The 19,757-nt window shown below is 29.4% G+C and overlaps 1 protein-coding gene across 3 annotated transcripts in view; it reads right to left on the bottom strand.

The window, feature by feature from the left end:
- Positions 1-19,757, bottom strand: part of Gk2 (Glycerol kinase 2) — a 64,508-nt gene that overhangs the window by 5,538 nt on the left and 39,213 nt on the right. For 2 of the 3 annotated variants that reach the window (XM_073980793.1, XM_073980792.1), the window contains exon 2: positions 68-784. In XM_073980793.1, coding sequence (XP_073836894.1) covers positions 68-704 — 637 coding nt within the window. In that variant the 5' untranslated portion in view covers positions 705-784. Of the gene's footprint in view, positions 1-67; positions 785-10,855; positions 11,193-19,757 lie in introns of those variants that run through there. The other variant, XM_073980794.1, reaches the window with a different exon arrangement.

Here is a 19,757-nt window from a genome sequence, read left to right as displayed (position 1 = left end):
GAAGGAAATTTGGAGAAATTATTACTTCTATGTTGCTTTGGTTTAATATTTACAGTTTGCTACTCACCCTTTGTCAAATTCCACACAATCCAGCTGTCAATGGTACCAGCTTTACACCTCTTCTCACGACACGCCTTCCTCACTGCCGGTACATTATCCTTAAGCCAACGTATTTTCAAGGCCGAAAAATACGAAGATATCGGTAAACCGACAATATTTTTAAAATGATTTTTATTCTGGTCAGGTACTTTGGCCAATATTTGATCCACAGTGCTGGTGGTGCGTATATCATTCCACACAATGGCATTGTACAGCGGTTTACCCGTAACACTATCCCACACCACTGTCGTCTCACGTTGATTGGTAATACCTATTGTTTGAATGTCTTCTTTGCGATAACCCAAAGATGGTAACATACTGACAGCCACTTCGGCACAACGATAAATATTGTTTATTATGGCCACAGGATCCTGTTCGAACCAACCATCTTGAACGCTAATCATCTGATTTTCAATGCGATGGACAGCAATCTCTTTAAATTCGGGTGTGGTATAAATCGAGAAGCTAACAACATTGGTACCCTCATCAATGACACCGACCAAGCGATTTATGCTCAACGATCTTTTACGAAAATCGCTCATTCGGCGGAAGGGTACTTCTGCACTGGACGAGGGCGTACTGGGTATATTTTTACCTTCACTCATGTCGGCGTCTTCTAAATCACTTTCGGTGTACAGTAGACTGTCGATGTTAACTTCGGCTGTGTCGGTTGCTGTTGTCGTTTCTAAAATGGTAAGCATGATTGGGGAATGGGTTAATATTAACTTTGTTTATGGAGCATACAGCTTAAAAGCTAAACTTCTTATAGCCTAAAGTGTTGTTTGACCTTAAAAATAGAGTCTGTTTTGTTTTCCTTTTATTGTCTTTGTTCAGTTGTTGTCCATTAGGTGTGTTTGTGTTTTTTTGTTGTTGCTTTTGGCTTAAAACGAGCCCCTCTTTTTCATAAATGGCAAAAACCAGTTCCAAAAATAATTATTTATTTTTATTTTTTCTTGTTTACCGTTTCGATCGCCAGAGTCATTAAGTCGTTCAATAATAATAAACAGGTGAATTTAAGGAGAGTGCTTGGGGGAAAATTTTTTTAACATATGGTTGTTGTTGTTTTAGCCTATGCTTGTTTTCCCTTAAACTAAAGCGAAAAACAAACATTAGCGACTAAAGCAGCCGTTTGTTTCAATTCGCAAAACCGCACAATTTGAGAAGAATTCTGTCACCATTACGAAATTGAACCACTAACTACGATGTGGATCAGTGCAAAAAAAATGTTTACAAACATTTCAGAAAGAACAGTAGAGCAGGACTTCTTGTAGTTCAGTAATGGGATTTTCTGTGTATTCGAATATGTGACAAGTTTTATACAGAACATAAAGATAGGAGAATTAAGACCTCGGCGCATAAACGACTGACTTTCTTGCTCAAGTCATTTCGACTACAAGAATAAAAGGCAAAGAACAACCTAGTTCGAATTTGGTTCAGCCGATTGTTATTCTTTTTTATACCCTCAGCCTTTAGGCTATGAAGGGTATATACACTTTCAAACGGGCAAAATGTGCCTCATCGAAATAATGGTTTTAGACCCCAAGTATGTTTGGACGAAATGTGTTTCAGACAATTTGGAGTCGATTGAGCAATGTCCGTCCGTCTGTCTGTCTGCCTGTCTGGCTGGCTGGACGATAACTCTCGAAGGGATGAACCGATTCGGTTCCAATTTTGGCTTTCGTAATATTTTGCCCAAACTTAGTTTAAGTTCGAAGATGGGCTACAACGGTACACACCTTCCGGTACCTCCCCCACATAAGTTCCAAAATGTTCGGAAAATTTGTGTGCATGATAACTCTTGAAGGGAGTAACTGATTTGGTCCATACTTTGCACATCGTGAAATTTCTACCAGACTTAGATGAGGTTCCAATATGGGCTCAATCGGCCCACTCCTTCGGGTACCTCCCACACAAAATTTCGGATAAGTTCAGTTTAGGACCTGCTCTCGAATCGCTTTGATTTTTGTTGCAACATCTTGTATTCACTTCCCCCCATACGACGGTACAAGTTTCATTAGGGGCAAGTCCATACTTCCTGAGAAAATGGCCGGAAAGGTGCAAAAAGCCCCTATGACACCTTGTGTAGTGGTTGGAGCGCAAGATAACTCTCGAACGGATTTGTCGATTCGGTACAAAATTTGGCCTTCGTAATATTTTATCAAAACATAGTTTAAATTCGAAAATGGGCTATGTTCGGAAAAATTTTGCGCACGATAACTCTTGAAGGGAGTGACCGATGTAATCTATACTGTGCACATCCTAATATATCTACCAGATATAGATCACGTTCGAATATGGACTATATTTGTCTACTCCTTCTGGTACCTCTCATGCAAAATTTCAGATAAGTTCACTTTAAGACCTGGTCTCAAATCACTTTGATTTTTGTTGAAGCGATTTGCATTCGCTACCTCCATTACGACGGTAAAAGTTTTTTCAGGGGCAAGTCCATATTTCTTGGGAAAACAGCCAGAAAGTTGTAAAAACCTCTACGTTACAATATGTGGCGGTCGGAGAGCACGATAACTCTCGAACTGTTCAACCGATTTGGTCCAACATTTGGTCTTCGTCATATTATATCCAAACTTAGTCTCAATGGGCAATACCGGTCCACAACTTTCGGTACATCTCCCCAATATTTAAAAAATGTCACTAAAATGCTAGGACGATATCACTTGAATTGGGCAACCAATTTGGTCCAAGCTTTGGATCTCCTAATATTTTATCAAAATTTAGTTTAACTTCTAAAATGGCCCATATCGGTCCTCCCTAAAGGTACCTGCCCTACAAAAGTTCAACATTTGTGTCTTAGTGCAGTTAATTCCTAATCCACATTTTTGTTGCCAAGTTCAAATGTCCAAAAAGGGCCACAAAATTCTGAAGAGACCTTAAATACATTGATCTGTCCGGAAGTGAAAGTTTCGCTGCACATTGGCTGAGGGTATATGTATATCTGTCGGCAAAGCCGACTGACACTTTTTTACTTGTTCAGAAATAAGTTAAGCAGAAATACCAAGCTGCTTATGTAATTATAATAAACAGTTACAAAAGACAATTTGGAGATGATTTAGCCATGTCCGTCCGTCTGTCTGGCTGGCTGGAGCGCACTATAACTCTCGAACGCTCCCTTTAGGGTTTCTATAAGAATACTTTTTGGAGCTTCTATAAAAAAAGTTGTTCAAACGGCTATAAGGGAAATTTGGTGGAGTTTATAAGACCTTTTTGTATCGGGTAAGTAGACATTTTAGGGCTTCTTAAAAAACTGTCTGGGATTCTAAAAAAAGGACCATTTAGGACCTCTATAACAATGGCTTTGCGCTTCTATAAGTAAACCTTTATCAGCTTCTATAAGAAGATCTTTTGTGATAAGGCCTTTTGAAGCCTCTGAAAGAATAACTTTTGCGGATTCAATAAAAGACCTATTGGTCTTATATAAGTGACGTAGGGTGACGTAGGGGATGGAAGATACCAAGCAACGGTCCTGACCGGCTTTAACATGGCAAAGCCCAGGATTTATCTTGGTCCCTCTTTCATCTCAAGTGGACACTGACCTCCCCGTAGTGTCACCTGGGGAACTGCCTTTAACACCCGTTAAAGGTAGTGAGCTAACATGTGCCGCGCGTTCACCCATAAGATCGTTAAAAACTTGGTTTTGGGTGTCGGGTTAGTAACCCTCCACTAGAAAAACAGCCTACTATGAAAAACGAAAAAAAAAGTAAAACAAATCCCTCAAAAGTTGACGACCCCCGCAAACGTTTTAAGGACCATGATCTGCGAATCTGCACCTGGAATGTTCGCACTCTTTATAGAGAAGATGGCAGATGTACTTGAAAAGTACAAGGCCGACATTACTGCCATACAGGAAATACGATGGAACGGGAAAGGCGTCACAACAACACCTAAAGGTGACGCACTGTATTATAGCTGCCATGACACAAAGCATAAGTTTGCTTGCGGATTTTTAGTTGGTCGGAGGTTAAAACATCTGGTCTCCAGCTTCACCCCAGTGAATGAAAGACTAGCTGCAATTCGATTAAAAGCAAAATTCTTCAACATCAGCTTTATTTGCGCTCATGCTCCCACTGAAGACAAGGACGAACAGACCAAAGATATTTTGTACGAGCGCTTAGAAGAAACATATGGCCGTTGCCCTGCTCATGACATTAAAATTATTCTAGGCGATTTTAATGCCAAAATTGGAACAGTCGAAAATTTCAGTCTCCACAGTGAAACATCTAACAATGGTATGAGGCTGATAGACTTTGCAGCTGCAAAAAACATGGTAGTTAGCAGTACCAGATTTAATCATCACGATAATCATAAGGGCACCTGGCTGTCGCCAGGTCAAAGAACAAGAAATCAAATTGATCACGTTGTTATAGATGGAAGACATGCATCGAGCGTGCTTGGTGTACGATCGTTTCGAGGTGCAAACATAGGCTCGGACCACTACCTTGTTGCAGCAATGGTACATACCATATTAAATTTTAATTATTATTTTATTTTGCGAACAGACACAACACGGAAGTTGGACATCGGTAAGATGCAATCACAACAGATAGCCACAGCATATTCCACTCAACTGGCCCAATTGCTTAATCAAAGCATTCCTCGCACCGATAACATATCAGGACAATGGCAAAACATTACCCACTCCATGCAAACAGCCGCAAAATCAGTACTTGGATACCGAGACCTCCACCAAGGAATCCATGAAATGACCAGGAGTGTCGTGCTGCTACCGGAGAGAAAAATGCGGCATATGGGGCTACTCTACAATCAGTAGCAACGGTGAAAAGGAGAGAGGAGAAACGTCTTTTCCGCAGGAAAATGAGAGAGATGGAAAATGCGGAGTGTGAACAAATCGAGATGTACAGGAGACAGCATGAAGTCCGAAAATTCTACCAAAGAGTCAAGCATCAAACTGATGGCTTTGGTACAGGCACATCCTCCTGTAGAGACCAGCAAGGTAATCTGGTAACTGATACAGAGAGTGTGCTAAGGATATGGAAAGAGCATTTTTCCAAACTTTTGGTATCCAATAGTAGCGAAGTCGACGATGATACCACAGATGGTATTGAATGTATACCACCCGGCCAAGATGAGGTAAAGACAGCAATAAACCGGCTGAAGAATAATAAGGCAGCAGGAGCTGATGGCCTACCAGCCGAGCTGTTTAAAACCGGAGGCGACACGCTGATAAGGTGTATGCATCAGCTAGTTAGCTCCATCTGGCAGGAAGAAGGCGTACCCGACGATTGGAACCTGAGTATCATGTGCCCCGTCCATAATAAAGGAGATAAGACTTTATGCTCCAACTATAGGGGCATAAGTCTTCTCCCCATTGCATACAAGATAGTGTCAGGGATATTGTGCGAACAACTAAAGCCCATGGTCAACGAAATAATTGGGCCATACCAATGCGGCTTTAGACCTGGCAAGTCCACCATTGACCAGATATTTACCCTGCGCCAAATTCTGGAGAAGACCCAAGAGATGCAGATCGACACCTATCACCTTTTTGTCGATTTTAAAGCAGCCTTCGACAGCCCGCTACGTTCAAAGGTATTCCAAGCCATGTCTGAATTTGGTATCCCCGCAAAGTTCATTCGGCTTTGTAAAATGACTCTAACTGACACAAGATCTTCAGTTAAAATAGGAAAGAACCTCTCCGAAGAGTTTTATACCAAAAGAGGTTCCGAAGCCTGGGTACTTGCGCAAGCAGATAAGGCAGTGCTTGGCGTGTTTGAGAGAAAAATTCTTCGAAAGATCTACGGACCGATCTGCGTTGACGGTGAATATCGACGTCGTATGAACCACGAGCTGTATCTGCTATACAACGACATCAATATTGTTAAACGTATCGAGATGCAGCGATTGCGTTGGCTAGGCCATATAATAAGAATGAGCGATGATGAACCCGCTAAAAAGGCGTATAAATTCGAGCCACATGGCGGTGCACGCAGAATTGGCAGGCCAAAGAATAGATGATGAGATGACAAGGCCCGGTATTCCAAAAAGCGAAGCACGAAACAGAGAGAATTGGAGATCTTTTCTTAGTTCGGTCTATGGAACAAATGTTCTGTAATGGGCCAGCTAAGTAAGTAAGTAAGGTCTTATATAAGAAGACCTTTGTGACTCCTATAATAAGATAATTTGCAGGTTCGAAAAGAAGTACTTCTTCGAGTTCTCTAAGAACACGGTTTGAAGCTCCTATAAGAAGATATTTTTAGACATAAGAAGACATTAAGGAACATTTTTTGTGGTCTCGATAAAAACTTTACGACAATGCATCTCCAGATTTAGCTATGATGGTTGTTTTGTGTGCCACAGAGATGAAATGGTTAACCGCCTTTCACCCTGTACAGTCGAGTTCGTACATTTGATCCTTTCCATGATTTTTCCCCTTCGAGTTAGCAGCTCCTGGGGAGAATGACTTAAATCACCCGCATTTGATATTCCCAGTGGCAGTCTCTACACCGTCCAATACTTAAATCACGGTAATATCCACGTCTTCATCTCTCTCATGCCACTCGATTTTTCCATTTTTCCAAGGCGACAAAATACCCCTCAGTAATGTTGTCGACATTTCCTGAGTATTTCAGCTAAATATAAATCGGGGTGTACTCATTGATATGAGAGAAGTCTCCCTTGTCCCGTATGGGATGTTGTGGAACAATGAGGTCAACTATTTCAATGATTGCGACAAGAAAATCATCTGGAGCGATCATTACTTTTGATGTTCAGTTTGTAAAACCATAGAAATCTTATATATCTCATTTTAAAATATTGATTTTAAAAGAATTTCACTTTTAAAAATTATTTTCCGTGCGGAAAATTCTTACTTACTTACTTAGCTGGCCCATTACAGAACATTTGTTCTATAGGCCGAACTAAGAAGAGATCTCCATTCCTCTCTATTTGTTGCTTTGCACTCTGGAATACCGCGCATTTTCATCTCATCATCCACTTGTTTGCGCCACCTATTCCTTGGCCTGCCAATTCTGCGTGCACCGCCATGTGGCATGTATTCATACGCCTTTTTAGCGGGTTCATCATCGCTCATTCTTGTGATATGGCCTAGCCAACGCAATCGCTGCATCTCGATACGTTTAACTATATTGATGTCGTTGTATAGCAGATACAGCTCGTGGTTCATGCGACGTCGATAATCACCGTCAACGCAGATTGTTCCGTAGATCTTTCGAAGAATTTTTCTCTCAAACACACCAAGCACTGCCATGTCTGCTTGCGCAAGTACCCCGGCTTCGGAGCCATACATCAGCACGGGTAGTATCAGTGTTTTGTAGAGCGTTATTTTTGTTTGGCGAGATGTGGCTTTGTTTTTAAACTGCTTACTTAAACCAAAGTAGCATCTGTTGGCCAATACAATTCTTCTTTTTATTTCACAACTGATGTCGTTTGTTGTGTTTACGGAGGTGCCGAGGTAGACGAAGTCTTTTACTACCTCAATATTATAGGAACCAACTTCCACAGTCGGTCCGAGCTCAATGGACGCATTGCGCGTCGACACCATCAACTTGGTCTTCTCACCGTTTACCGCCAGACCCACTTTAGCAGATTCTCCTTCGACCTTTATAAAGGTATCAGTTACTTCTTTTACTGATCGGCCCATGATGTCTATATCATCAGCATAAGCAAGTAACATGTGACTATTGGTGTAGATTGTGCCACTTCTTTTGACGTTTGCCTCTCGTATAACCTTTTCTAGCAGGATGTTAAAGAGATCACACGAAAGGCTGTCTCCTTGTCTGAAACCTCTTTTGGTACCAAACTCTTCGGAGAGGTTCTTTCGAATTCAGACATGGCTTGGAATACCTTTGAACGCAGCGGGCTGTCGAAGGCTGCTTTATAATCGACAAAAAGGTGGTAGGTGTCGATCTGCATCTCTTGGGTCTTCTCCAGGATTTGCCGGAGGGTAAATATCTGGTCAATGGTGGACTTGCCAGGTCTAAAGCCGCATTGGTATGGTCCAATTATCTCGTTGACCATAGGCTTTACTCGTTCGCACAATATCCCTGAAACGATCTTGTAGGCAATAGGGAGTAGACTTATGCCCCTATAGTTAGAGCATACAGTCTTATCTCCCTTCTTGTGGACGGGGCACAGGATACTCAGGTTCCAATCGTCGGGTACTCGTTCTTCCTGCCAGATGGTGCTAACTAGCTGATGAATACACCTTATCAGCGTGTCGCCTCCGGTTTTGAACAGCTCGGCTGGTAAGCCATCGGCCCCTGCTGCCTTATTATTCTTCAGCCGATTTATTGCTGTCTTTACCTCATCTTGGCTGGGCGGTATACATTCAATACCATCTTCTGGAATTGGGACTGTGGTATCTTCGTCGTCTTCGCTGCTATTGGATACCAACAGATTTGAAAAATGTTCTTTCCATATCCTGAGTACACTATCTGTATCATTTACCAAATTACCTTGCTGGTCTCTACAGGAGGATGTACCTGTACCAAAGCCATCAGTTTGATGCTTGACTCTTTGGTAGAATTTTCGGACTTCATTCTGGCTCCTGTACATCTCGACTTTTTCACACTCTCGCTTTTCCATCTCTCTCTTTTTCCTGCGGAAAAGACGTTTCTCCTCTCTCCTTTTCTCCCGATACCTCTCTCGTGCGCTACGCGTTGCTACGGATTGTAAAGTAGCCTTATATGCCGCATTTTTCTCTTCGGTGGCAGCACGACACTCCTCATCATACCATGGATTCCTTGGTGGAGGTCTCTGGTATCCAATATGGATTTTGCGGCTGTTTGCATGGAGTGTGCAATGCTTTGCCATTGCGCTGATATGTTATCGGGATGAGGAGTGCTTTGATTAAGCAATTGGGCTAGTTGAGTGGAATATGCTGTGGCTATCTGTTGTGATTGCAGCTTACCGATGTCTAACTTTCGTGTTGTGTCTGTTCGTACTTTGTTTGCTACGTTTAAGCGGGTGCGTACCTTTCCTGCAACAAGGTAGTGGTCCGAATCAATGTTTGCGCCTCGGAACGATCGTACATCCAACACGCTCGATGAATGTCTTCCATCTATCACAACATGATCAATTTGGTTTCTTGTTTTCTGATCTGGAGACAGCCAGGTGCCCTTATGAATATCGAGATGATTAAATCTGGTACTGCTAACTACCATGTTTTTTGCAGCTGCAAAGTCTATCAGCCTCATACCATTGTCAGATGTTTCACTATGGAGACTGAATTTCCCGACTGTTGGGCCAAAGATATTCTCCTTTCCAATTTTGGCATTAAAATCGCCTAGAATGATTTTAATGTCATGGGCAGGGCAACGGTCATATGTTTCTTCTAAGCGCTCGTAAAATATATCTTTGGTCTGTTCGTCCTTTTCTTCAGTGGGAGCATGAGCGGAAATAAAGCTGATATTGAAGAATTTAGCTTTTATTCGAATTGCAGCAAGTCTTTCATTCACTGGGGTGAAGCTGGATACCAGATGTTTTAGTCTCCGACTAACTACGAATCCACAACCAAACTCATGCTTTACGTCATGGCAGCTATAGTACAGTGCGTCACCTTTAGGTGTTGTTGTGACGCCTTTCCCAATCCATCGTATTTCCTGTATGGCAGTAATATCGGTCTTGTACTTTTCAAGTACGTCTGCCAATGCGAAGACTGCACCTTCTCTATAAAGAGTGCGAACATTCCAGGTGCAGATTCGCAGATCATGGTCCTTAAAACGTTTGCGGGGTTCGTCAACTTTAGAGGGGTTTGTTTTTCTTTTCTTTCGTTTTTTCATAGTAGGCTGTTTTATCTAGGGAAGGTTACTAACCCGACGCCCAAACCCAAGTTTTTAACGTTCTTATGGGTGAACGCGCGGCACATGTTAGCTCACTACCTTTAACGGGTGTTAAAGGCAGTTCCCCAGGTGACACCACGGGGAGGTCAGTGTCCACTTGAGATGAAAGAGGGACCAAGATAAATCCTGGGCTTTGCCATATTAAAACCGGTCAGGACCGTTGCTTGGTATCTTCCATCCCCTACGTGCGGAAAATTCCGAGGGAAATATTCATGATTGTGCTGATAAATGCTGATTCACAAAACAAATGCCAAGCACAGTAATATTCAAAATTGAAATTTCGTTTGTTGATGCGTTTGCGTTCTCCTCAAATGTAATAAAAATCCATGCCTTTCGGTGTCCCGAAAAATCTTTTAAAAATCCATATTTGTTATTACCTTAAGACACTTCTAAAAATCTTTTAAGTATCCTTGTTTATTGTCACAGTTCGTTCGGTATTTTAGCTCAACAGGTGATAGTTTTAGTAAAGCTTGATCGGTCTTGTATCTACTCAAATTTATTCGAACTCCCTTTTATTAAACAAAAATTGTGGGTTTTTACACCACAAACAAACATTTTTTATGAAATATTTCAAGCACTGTAATTAGACCTATAAGGCTGAATGAAGAACAACCAATATTACACATTCGAAATTAATTAATTGGCCACAATAAATGTTTTGACACTTTTTATCGTACAAATTTGCTTGTTCGAACAAAGTTCAATTGCCGGGAAGGTATGTATGTATGTACCTTATGTTCATAGATAAACGATAATTGGAAGACACATTTTAAAGTACGCAAAAAATAACAAAGAGGAAAATATTAACACTTTGTTAAAGACTTGTGAATTTTTACAAATAAATATTAAACAAGACACAAAAACAACAAAATATTCGCATATGTTAAAGCCAATAATCTTTACGAGACACCACAACTCACATTGAATTCAGTTTTGTACTTTTCAAAATCACCAACAAACCAAAAATGCAGCACCAATTAATTTTGTGTAGGAAACACAACACATAAACCAGTTCTTGTTTTGTTTTTCTTTTTCTTAATTAAAAATGCAATATTTCCAAAAAAAACGTCAAATTCCAATTTTAATAAAACTGCACCAAACTGTGACCCACAAATGTGGTGAGCGTTTGTGTGTTGATCGTTCGTTGTTGTTCGTCTGGTTCTACCGAAAATTTAAATATTTATTTTTTGTGTACGTTTTTTAAAACCAAAAATACACGTCTGTCTCACCAGAGAGTTACAAAGTATCTGTGGTACTAAAAAAGGAAGAAAGCAATGAAAACAAGACTTCAGTTTCAATTTTATTCTCGCACTCTCTGTTGTTCGCATTCGATATTGAGTAATAATTCAAATTCGAAAAAAAACATCAACGGAAAAAACCGGCTGTTTGGCAGTATCTCCGCATTATATACACGACGCTTATACCACCTATAAACATAAATGTACAAAGTGTGTTATCACGGCGACCATCAATGTGGGTTTCGACAAAGTCTTTACTGACGCTCTCTCTCGCACCCTGTGTGTGTGTTGTTTTCGGAAACAAGCCTTCAATCGGTAGTGTTTGTTCTACATACATATATATTTATTATTATAAATAATAGGGGTTAATATTCATGTCAGTGGACAGTGGTCTACAAAAGATCGTTTTATAGGGAAAATAAATAAGCATTTAATTTAATTACCATGAGTTGAGTCATATGGAAACTCTCTAAAGATTCTGTGTTACTTTGTCAATTGTCTCTACATACAGCGCCGTTTAGAAATTTCTGTTGAAACTCTGAAGAATGTCTAAAATAAAATTCTGTGTTTCTCTGACACTCTTCGCAGCGTTTTCATTGAATCATTGAATCTTCGGTTTCACCACGCTTCAATACGTCTTATTTGAGCAGATAAATGGTGACCCATATCCTGCCCATTACATTGAAAGGAGGAGCAAACATTGGCTCCGATCACAACATCCTAGGAGTAATACAACCTTCTGTACAAAATTATAAAGTTTTATCTTACGCACATCGTTATATACCGAGGGAGTAGACCGATACGGTCCATCTCCGAACTTAAAGTAAGTTTGGACAAAATATTTCTAAGGCAACATTTTTGACCGTTTGTCGATTGATCCGTTCGAGAGTGCGCTCTATCCAGCCCGGCAGACAGACGTACTGACTTGGTTAAATCGACTCCAAATTGTCTGAAACTGATTTCGTCCAAACATACTTTGAGTCTAAAACCATTGTTTCGATGAGGCACACATTTTGGTCTTATGAAAGATTACATACCCTCGTTAGTCTAAGACTGAGAGTATTAATATAAAATAAAAACTATAATATATAAAATTTAAATATAAAATAAAAATAATAAAATGTAGAATATAAAATATATAATATAAAGTATGAAATGTAAAATATAAAAAATAAAATGTAAAATATAAAATATAAAATATATAATACAAAATTTAAAATATTAAATATAATATAAAATATAAAAAAAAATTAAATATTAACTATAAAACACTGTAAAAACATAAAATATTAAATAGAAATTATAAATTATAAAATGTAAAATATAAATTATAAAAAATAATATGTAAAACATAAAATATAAAATATAAAATATAAAATATAAAATATAAAATATAAAATATAAAATATAAAATATAAAATATAAAATATAAAATATAAAATATAAAATATAAAATATAAAATATAAAATATAAAATATAAAATATAAAATATAAAATATAAAATATAAAATATAAAATATAAAATATAAAATATAAAATATAAAATATAAAATATAAAATATAAAATATAAACTATAAACTATAAACTATAAAATATAAAATATAAAATATAAAATATAAAATATAAAATATAAAATATAAAATATAAAATATAAAATATAAAATATAAAATATAAAATATAAAATATAAAATATAAAATATAAAATATAAAATATAAAATATAAAATATAAAATATAAAATATAAAATATAAAATATAAAATATAAAATATAAAATATAAAATATAAAATATAAAATATAAAATATAAAATATAAAATATAAAATATAAAATATAAAATATAAAATATAAAATATAAAATATAAAATATAAAATATAAAATATAAAATATAAAATATAAAATATAAAATATAAAATATAAAATATAAAATATAAAATATAAAATATAAAATATAAAATATAAAATATAAAATATAAAATATAAAATATAAAATATAAAATATAAAATATAAAATATAAAATATAAAATATAAAATATAAAATATAAAATATAAAATATAAAATATAAAATATAAAATATAAAATATAAAATATAAAATATAAAATATAAAATATAAAATATAAAATATAAAATATAAAATATAAAATATAAAATATAAAATATAAAATATAAAATATAAAATATAAAATATAAAATATAAAATATAAAATATAAAATATAAAATATAAAATATAAAATATAAAATATAAAATATAAAATATAAAATATAAAATATAAAATATAAAATATAAAATATAAAATATAAAATATAAAATATAAAATATAAAATATAAAATATAAAATATAAAATATAAAATATAAAATATAAAATATAAAATATAAAATATAAAATATAAAATATAAAATATAAAATATAAAATATAAAATATAAAATATAAAATATAAAATATAAAATATAAAATATAAAATATAAAATATAAAATATAAAATATAAAATATAAAATATAAAATATAAAATATAAAATATAAAATATAAAATATAAAATATAAAATATAAAATATAAAATATAAAATATAAAATATAAAATATAAAATATAAAATATAAAATATAAAATATAAAATATAAAATATAAAATATAAAATATAAAATATAAAATATAAAATATAAAATATAAAATATAAAATATAAAATATAAAATATAAAATATAAAATATAAAATATAAAATATAAAATATAAAATATAAAATATAAAATATAAAATATAAAATATAAAATATAAAATATAAAATATAAAATATAAAATATAAAATATAAAATATAAAATATAAAATATAAAATATAAAATATAAAATATAAAATGTAAAATATAAATTATAAAAAATAATATATAAAACATAAAATATATAATACAAAATATAAAATAATAAATATAAAAATAAAATATAAAATGTAAAATATAAAATTTAAAATATAAAAAATAAAATATAAACTGTGAAATATAAAATATAAAATGTAATATATAAAATATAAAATATAAAATATAAAATATAAAATATAAAATATAAAATATAAAATATAAAATATAAAATATAAAATATAAAATATAAAATATAAAATATAAAATATAAAATATAAAATATAAAATATAAAATATAAAATATAAAATATAAAATATAAAATATAAAATATAAAATATAAAATATAAAATATAAAATATAAAATATAAAATATAAAATATAAAATATAAAATATAAAATATAAAATATAAAATATAAAATATAAAATATAAAATATAAAATATAAAATATAAAATATAAAATATAAAATATAAAATATAAAATATAAAATATAAAATATAAAATATAAAATATAAAATATAAAATATAAAATATAAAATATAAAATATAAAATATAAAATATAAAATATAAAATATAAAATATAAAATATAAAATATAAAATATAAAATATAAAATATAAAATATAAAATATAAAATATAAAATATAAAATATAAAATATAAAATATAAAATATAAAATATAAAATATAAAATATAAAATATAAAATATAAACTATAAAATATAAAATATAAAATATAAAATATAAAATATAAAATATAAAATATAAAATATAAAATATAAAATATAAAATATAAAATATAAAATATAAAATATAAAATATAAAATATAAAATATAAAATATAAAATATAAAATATAAAATATAAAATATAAAATATAAAATATAAAATATAAAATATAAAATATAAAATATAAAATATAAAATATAAAATATAAAATATAAAATATAAAATATAAAATATAAAATATAAAATATAAAATATAAAATATAAAATATAAAATATAAAATATAAAATATAAAATATAAAATATAAAATATAAAATATAAAATATAAAATATAAAATATAAAATATAAAATATAAAATATAAAATATAAAATATAAAATATAAAATATAAAATATAAAATATAAAATATAAAATATAAAATATAAAATATAAAATATAAAATATAAAATATAAAATATAAAATATAAAATATAAAATATAAAATATAAAATATAAAATATAAAATATAAAATATAAAATATAAAATATAAAATATAAAATATAAAATATAAAATATAAAATATAAAATATAAAATATAAAATATAAAATATAAAATATAAAATATAAAATATAAAATATAAAATATAAAATATAAAATATAAAATATAAAATATAAAATATAAAATATAAAATATAAAATATAAAATATAAAATATAAAATATAAAATATAAAATATAAAATATAAAATATAAAATATAAAATATAAAATATAAAATATAAAATATAAAATATAAAATATAAAATATAAAATATAAAATATAAAATATAAAATATAAAATATAAAATATAAAATATAAAATATAAAATATAAAATATAAAATATAAAATATAAAATATAAAATATAAAATATAAAATATAAAATATAAAATATAAAATATAAAATATAAAATATAAAATATAAAATATAAAATATAAAATATAAAATATAAAATATAAAATATAAAATATAAAATATAAAATATAAAATATAAAATATAAAATATAAAATATAAAATATAAAATATAAAATATAAAATATAAAATATAAAATATAAAATATAAAATATAAAATATAAAATATAAAATATAAAATATAAAATATAAAATATAAAATATAAAATATAAAATATAAAATATAAAATATAAAATATAAAATATAAAATATAAAATATAAAATATAAAATATAAAATATAAAATATAAAATATAAAATATAAAATATAAAATATAAAATATAAAATATAAAATATAAAATATAAAATATAAAATATAAAATATAAAATATAAAATATAAAATATAAAATATAAAATATAAAATATAAAATATAAAATATAAAATATAAAATATAAAATATAAAATATAAAATATAAAATATAAAATATAAAATATAAAATATAAAATATAAAATATAAAATATAAAATATAAAATATAAAATATAAAATATAAAATATAAAATATAAAATATAAAATATAAAATATAAAATATAAAATATAAAATATAAAATATAAAATATAAAATATAAAATATAAAATATAAAATATAAAATATAAAATATAAAATATAAAATATAAAATATAAAATATAAAATATAAAATATAAAATATAAAATATAAAATATAAAATATAAAATATAAAATATAAAATATAAAATATAAAATATAAAATATAAAATATAAAATATAAAATATAAAATATAAAATATAAAATATAAAATATAAAATATAAAATATAAAATATAAAATATAAAATATAAAATGTAAAATATAAATTATAAAAAATAATATATAAAACATAAAATATATAATACAAAATATAAAATAATAAATATAAAAATAAAATATAAAATGTAAAATATAAAATTTAAAATATAAAAAATAAAATATAAACTGTGAAATATAAAATATAAAATGTAATATATAAAATATAAAATATAAAATGTAATATATAAAATATAAAATAAAAAATTAAATATGAAATATAAAATTATCTTTTCATACTTTTTTGGTCAGAGAAAAATAAAAACTAAAAAAAACTAAATTTTTCTTTTTATTTTTAAAATTTTTGTTTTTATTTTTAAGATTTTTTTTTACTTTTGCCAATATTTCGACCATTATCTATGATCATCATCAGGGCGTTTTGAATTTGTTTTTTTCTTTCTTATCACCACATTCTACGTCTTGATCTTGTTCGAGTTCAGAATACAACAGAAAGAAAAAAAAACAAATTCAAAACGCCCTGATGATGATCATAGATAATGGTCGAAATATTGGCAAAATAAAAAAATCTTAAAAATAAAAACAAAAATTTTGTTTTTATTTTTCTCTGACCTCGAGCCAAAAAAGTATGAAAGGATAATAAAAGTCCAAAGGCCAACAATAATTATTACAAGTAAGATATAAAATTTAAAGTAGAAAGTATAAAATATAAATTATTAAATATAAAAAAATAAAATATAAAATACGAAATACAAAATATAACATAAAAATATTAAATAAAAAAAATAAAATATAGAATACAAAATATTAAATATAGAATATAAAATATTAAATATAGAATATAAAATGCACAATATAAAATATAAAATCTATATCTATATATATAAAAATGGTGTAAAAAATGTATAGTAATTCATAAAATGAGAACGGCTAGGCCGATTTCTGTAAAATTTTTTGTCAGTTATTCGTATTTTCGAGGAGAAGGTCTTTACGGAAGAAAACTTTGGAAAATCTCTCTGGAAAAGTCGGAAAATTTGAAAAATCGAAAATTGAGATTTTGTATTAAATTTTATACCTTAATAGCGAGACGAAGTTCGCCGGGTCCGCTAGTATATATATAAAAATGGTGTAAAAAATGTATAGTAATTCATAAAATGAGAACGGCTAGGCCGATTTCTGTAAAATTTTTTGTCAGTTATTCGTATTTTCGAGGAGAAGGTCTTTACGGAAGAAAATTTTGGAAAATCTCTCTGGAAAAGTCGGAAAATTGGAAAAATCGAAAATTGAGTTTTTATATGAAATTTTATTCCTTAATAGCGAGACGAAGTTCGCCGGGTCCGCTAGTAAATATATAAAAATACAAAATATAGAATATAAAACATAAAGTAGAAGGTATAAATTATAAAATATAAAAAAATAGAATATAAAGTATAAAATATAAATTAGAAAGTATAAATAAAAATTATAAAATATAAAAAATAAAATATAAAGTATAAACTACAAAATATAAAAAATAAAGTATAAAATATAAAATGTAAACTAGAAAACATAAAATATATAATACAAAATATAAGATATAAAATATAAAAAATAAAATATAAAAAGTAAAATGTAAAATAGAAAATATAAAAAATAAAATATAGAATGTAAAATATATAATATAAAATTTTAATGTAAAATATTAAATAGAAAGTATAAAATGTAAAATATAAAAAATAAAACATAAAATATAAAAAATAAAATACAAAATATAAAATATATAGAATATAAAATAGAAAATATAACATATAAAGTAAAAAGTATAAATTAAAATATAAAAAAAAATAAAATATAAAAAACAAAACACAAATTATAAAATAAAAAATATAAAATTTAAAATATAAAATAAAAAATATAAAATAAAGAAAAAGAAAGTATAAATTATAAAAAACATAGAATATAAAATATAAAGTATAAAATACAAAATATAATATATAAATTATAAAATATAAAAAATAAAGTATAAAGTATAAAATATAAATTATAAATAATAATAATAATAATAATAATAATAATAATAATAATAATAATAATAATAATAATAATAATAATAATAATAATAATAATAATAATAATAATAATAATAATAATAATAATAATAATAATAATGATAATAATAATATTTAATTGTTCCACAAACATCCCAGGCGGGACAAGGGAGACTTCCCTCATATCAATGAGTGCACCCCGATTCATATGATATGGGACCTACAGTCCTAAGACACCACTTGCAGATAAGTTTTACTACTTACTTACTTAGCTGGCCCATTACAGAACATTTGTTCCATAGACCGAACTAAGAAAAGATCTCCAATTCTCTCTGTTTTGTGCTTCGCTTTATGGAATACCGCGCCTTGTCATCTCATTATCCACTTGTTTGCGCCATCTATTCTTTGGGCTGCCAATTCTGCGTGCACCGTCATGTGGCTCGAATTTATACGCCTTTTTAGCGGGTTCATCATCGCTCATTCTTATTATATGGCCCAGCCAACGCAATCGCTGCATCTCGATACGTTAAACTATATTGATGTCGTTGTATAGCAGATACAGTTCGTGGTTCATACGACGTCGATATTCACCGTCAACGCAGATCGAATTTTTCTCTCAAACACTCAAAGCACTGTCTTATCTGCTTGCGCAAGTACCCAGGCTTCGGAACCATACATCAGATCGGGTAGTATCAGTGTTTTGTAAAGCGTTATTTTTGTTTGACGAGTTGTGGCTTTGTTTTTAAAGTGCTTACTTAAGCCAAAGTAGCATCTGTTGGCCAATACAATTCTTCTTTTTATTTCACAACTGATGTCGTTTGTTGTGTTTACGGCGGTGCCGAGATAAACGATGTCTTTTACTACCTCAAAATTATAGGAACCAACTTCAACAGTTGGTCCGATCTCAATGGACGCATTGCGCGTCGACACCATCAGCTTGGCCTTCTCGCCGTTTACCGCCAGACCCACTTTAGCAGATTCTCCTTCGACCTTCATAAAGGTATCGGTTACTTCTTTTACTGAACGTCCCATGATGTCTATATCATCAGCATAAGCAAGGTGTAGATTGTGCCACTTTTTGACGTTTGCCTCTCGTATAACCTTTTCTAGCAGGATGTTGAAAAGATCACACGAAAGGCTGTCTCCTTGCCTGAAACCTTTTTAGGTACAAAACTCTTCAGAGAGGTTCTTTCCTATTTTAACTGAAGATCTTGTGTCAGTTAGAGTCAT

The sequence above is a fragment of the Musca autumnalis genome, unplaced genomic scaffold (assembly GCF_047663935.1).
Source record: "Musca autumnalis isolate F117 unplaced genomic scaffold, ASM4766393v1 scaffold_4, whole genome shotgun sequence".
In the NCBI taxonomy this organism is placed as follows: domain Eukaryota; kingdom Metazoa; phylum Arthropoda; class Insecta; order Diptera; family Muscidae; genus Musca; species Musca autumnalis.
The sequence above is the reverse complement of the archived record's forward strand: the minus strand, read 5'-3'. Positions and strand labels throughout refer to the sequence as shown.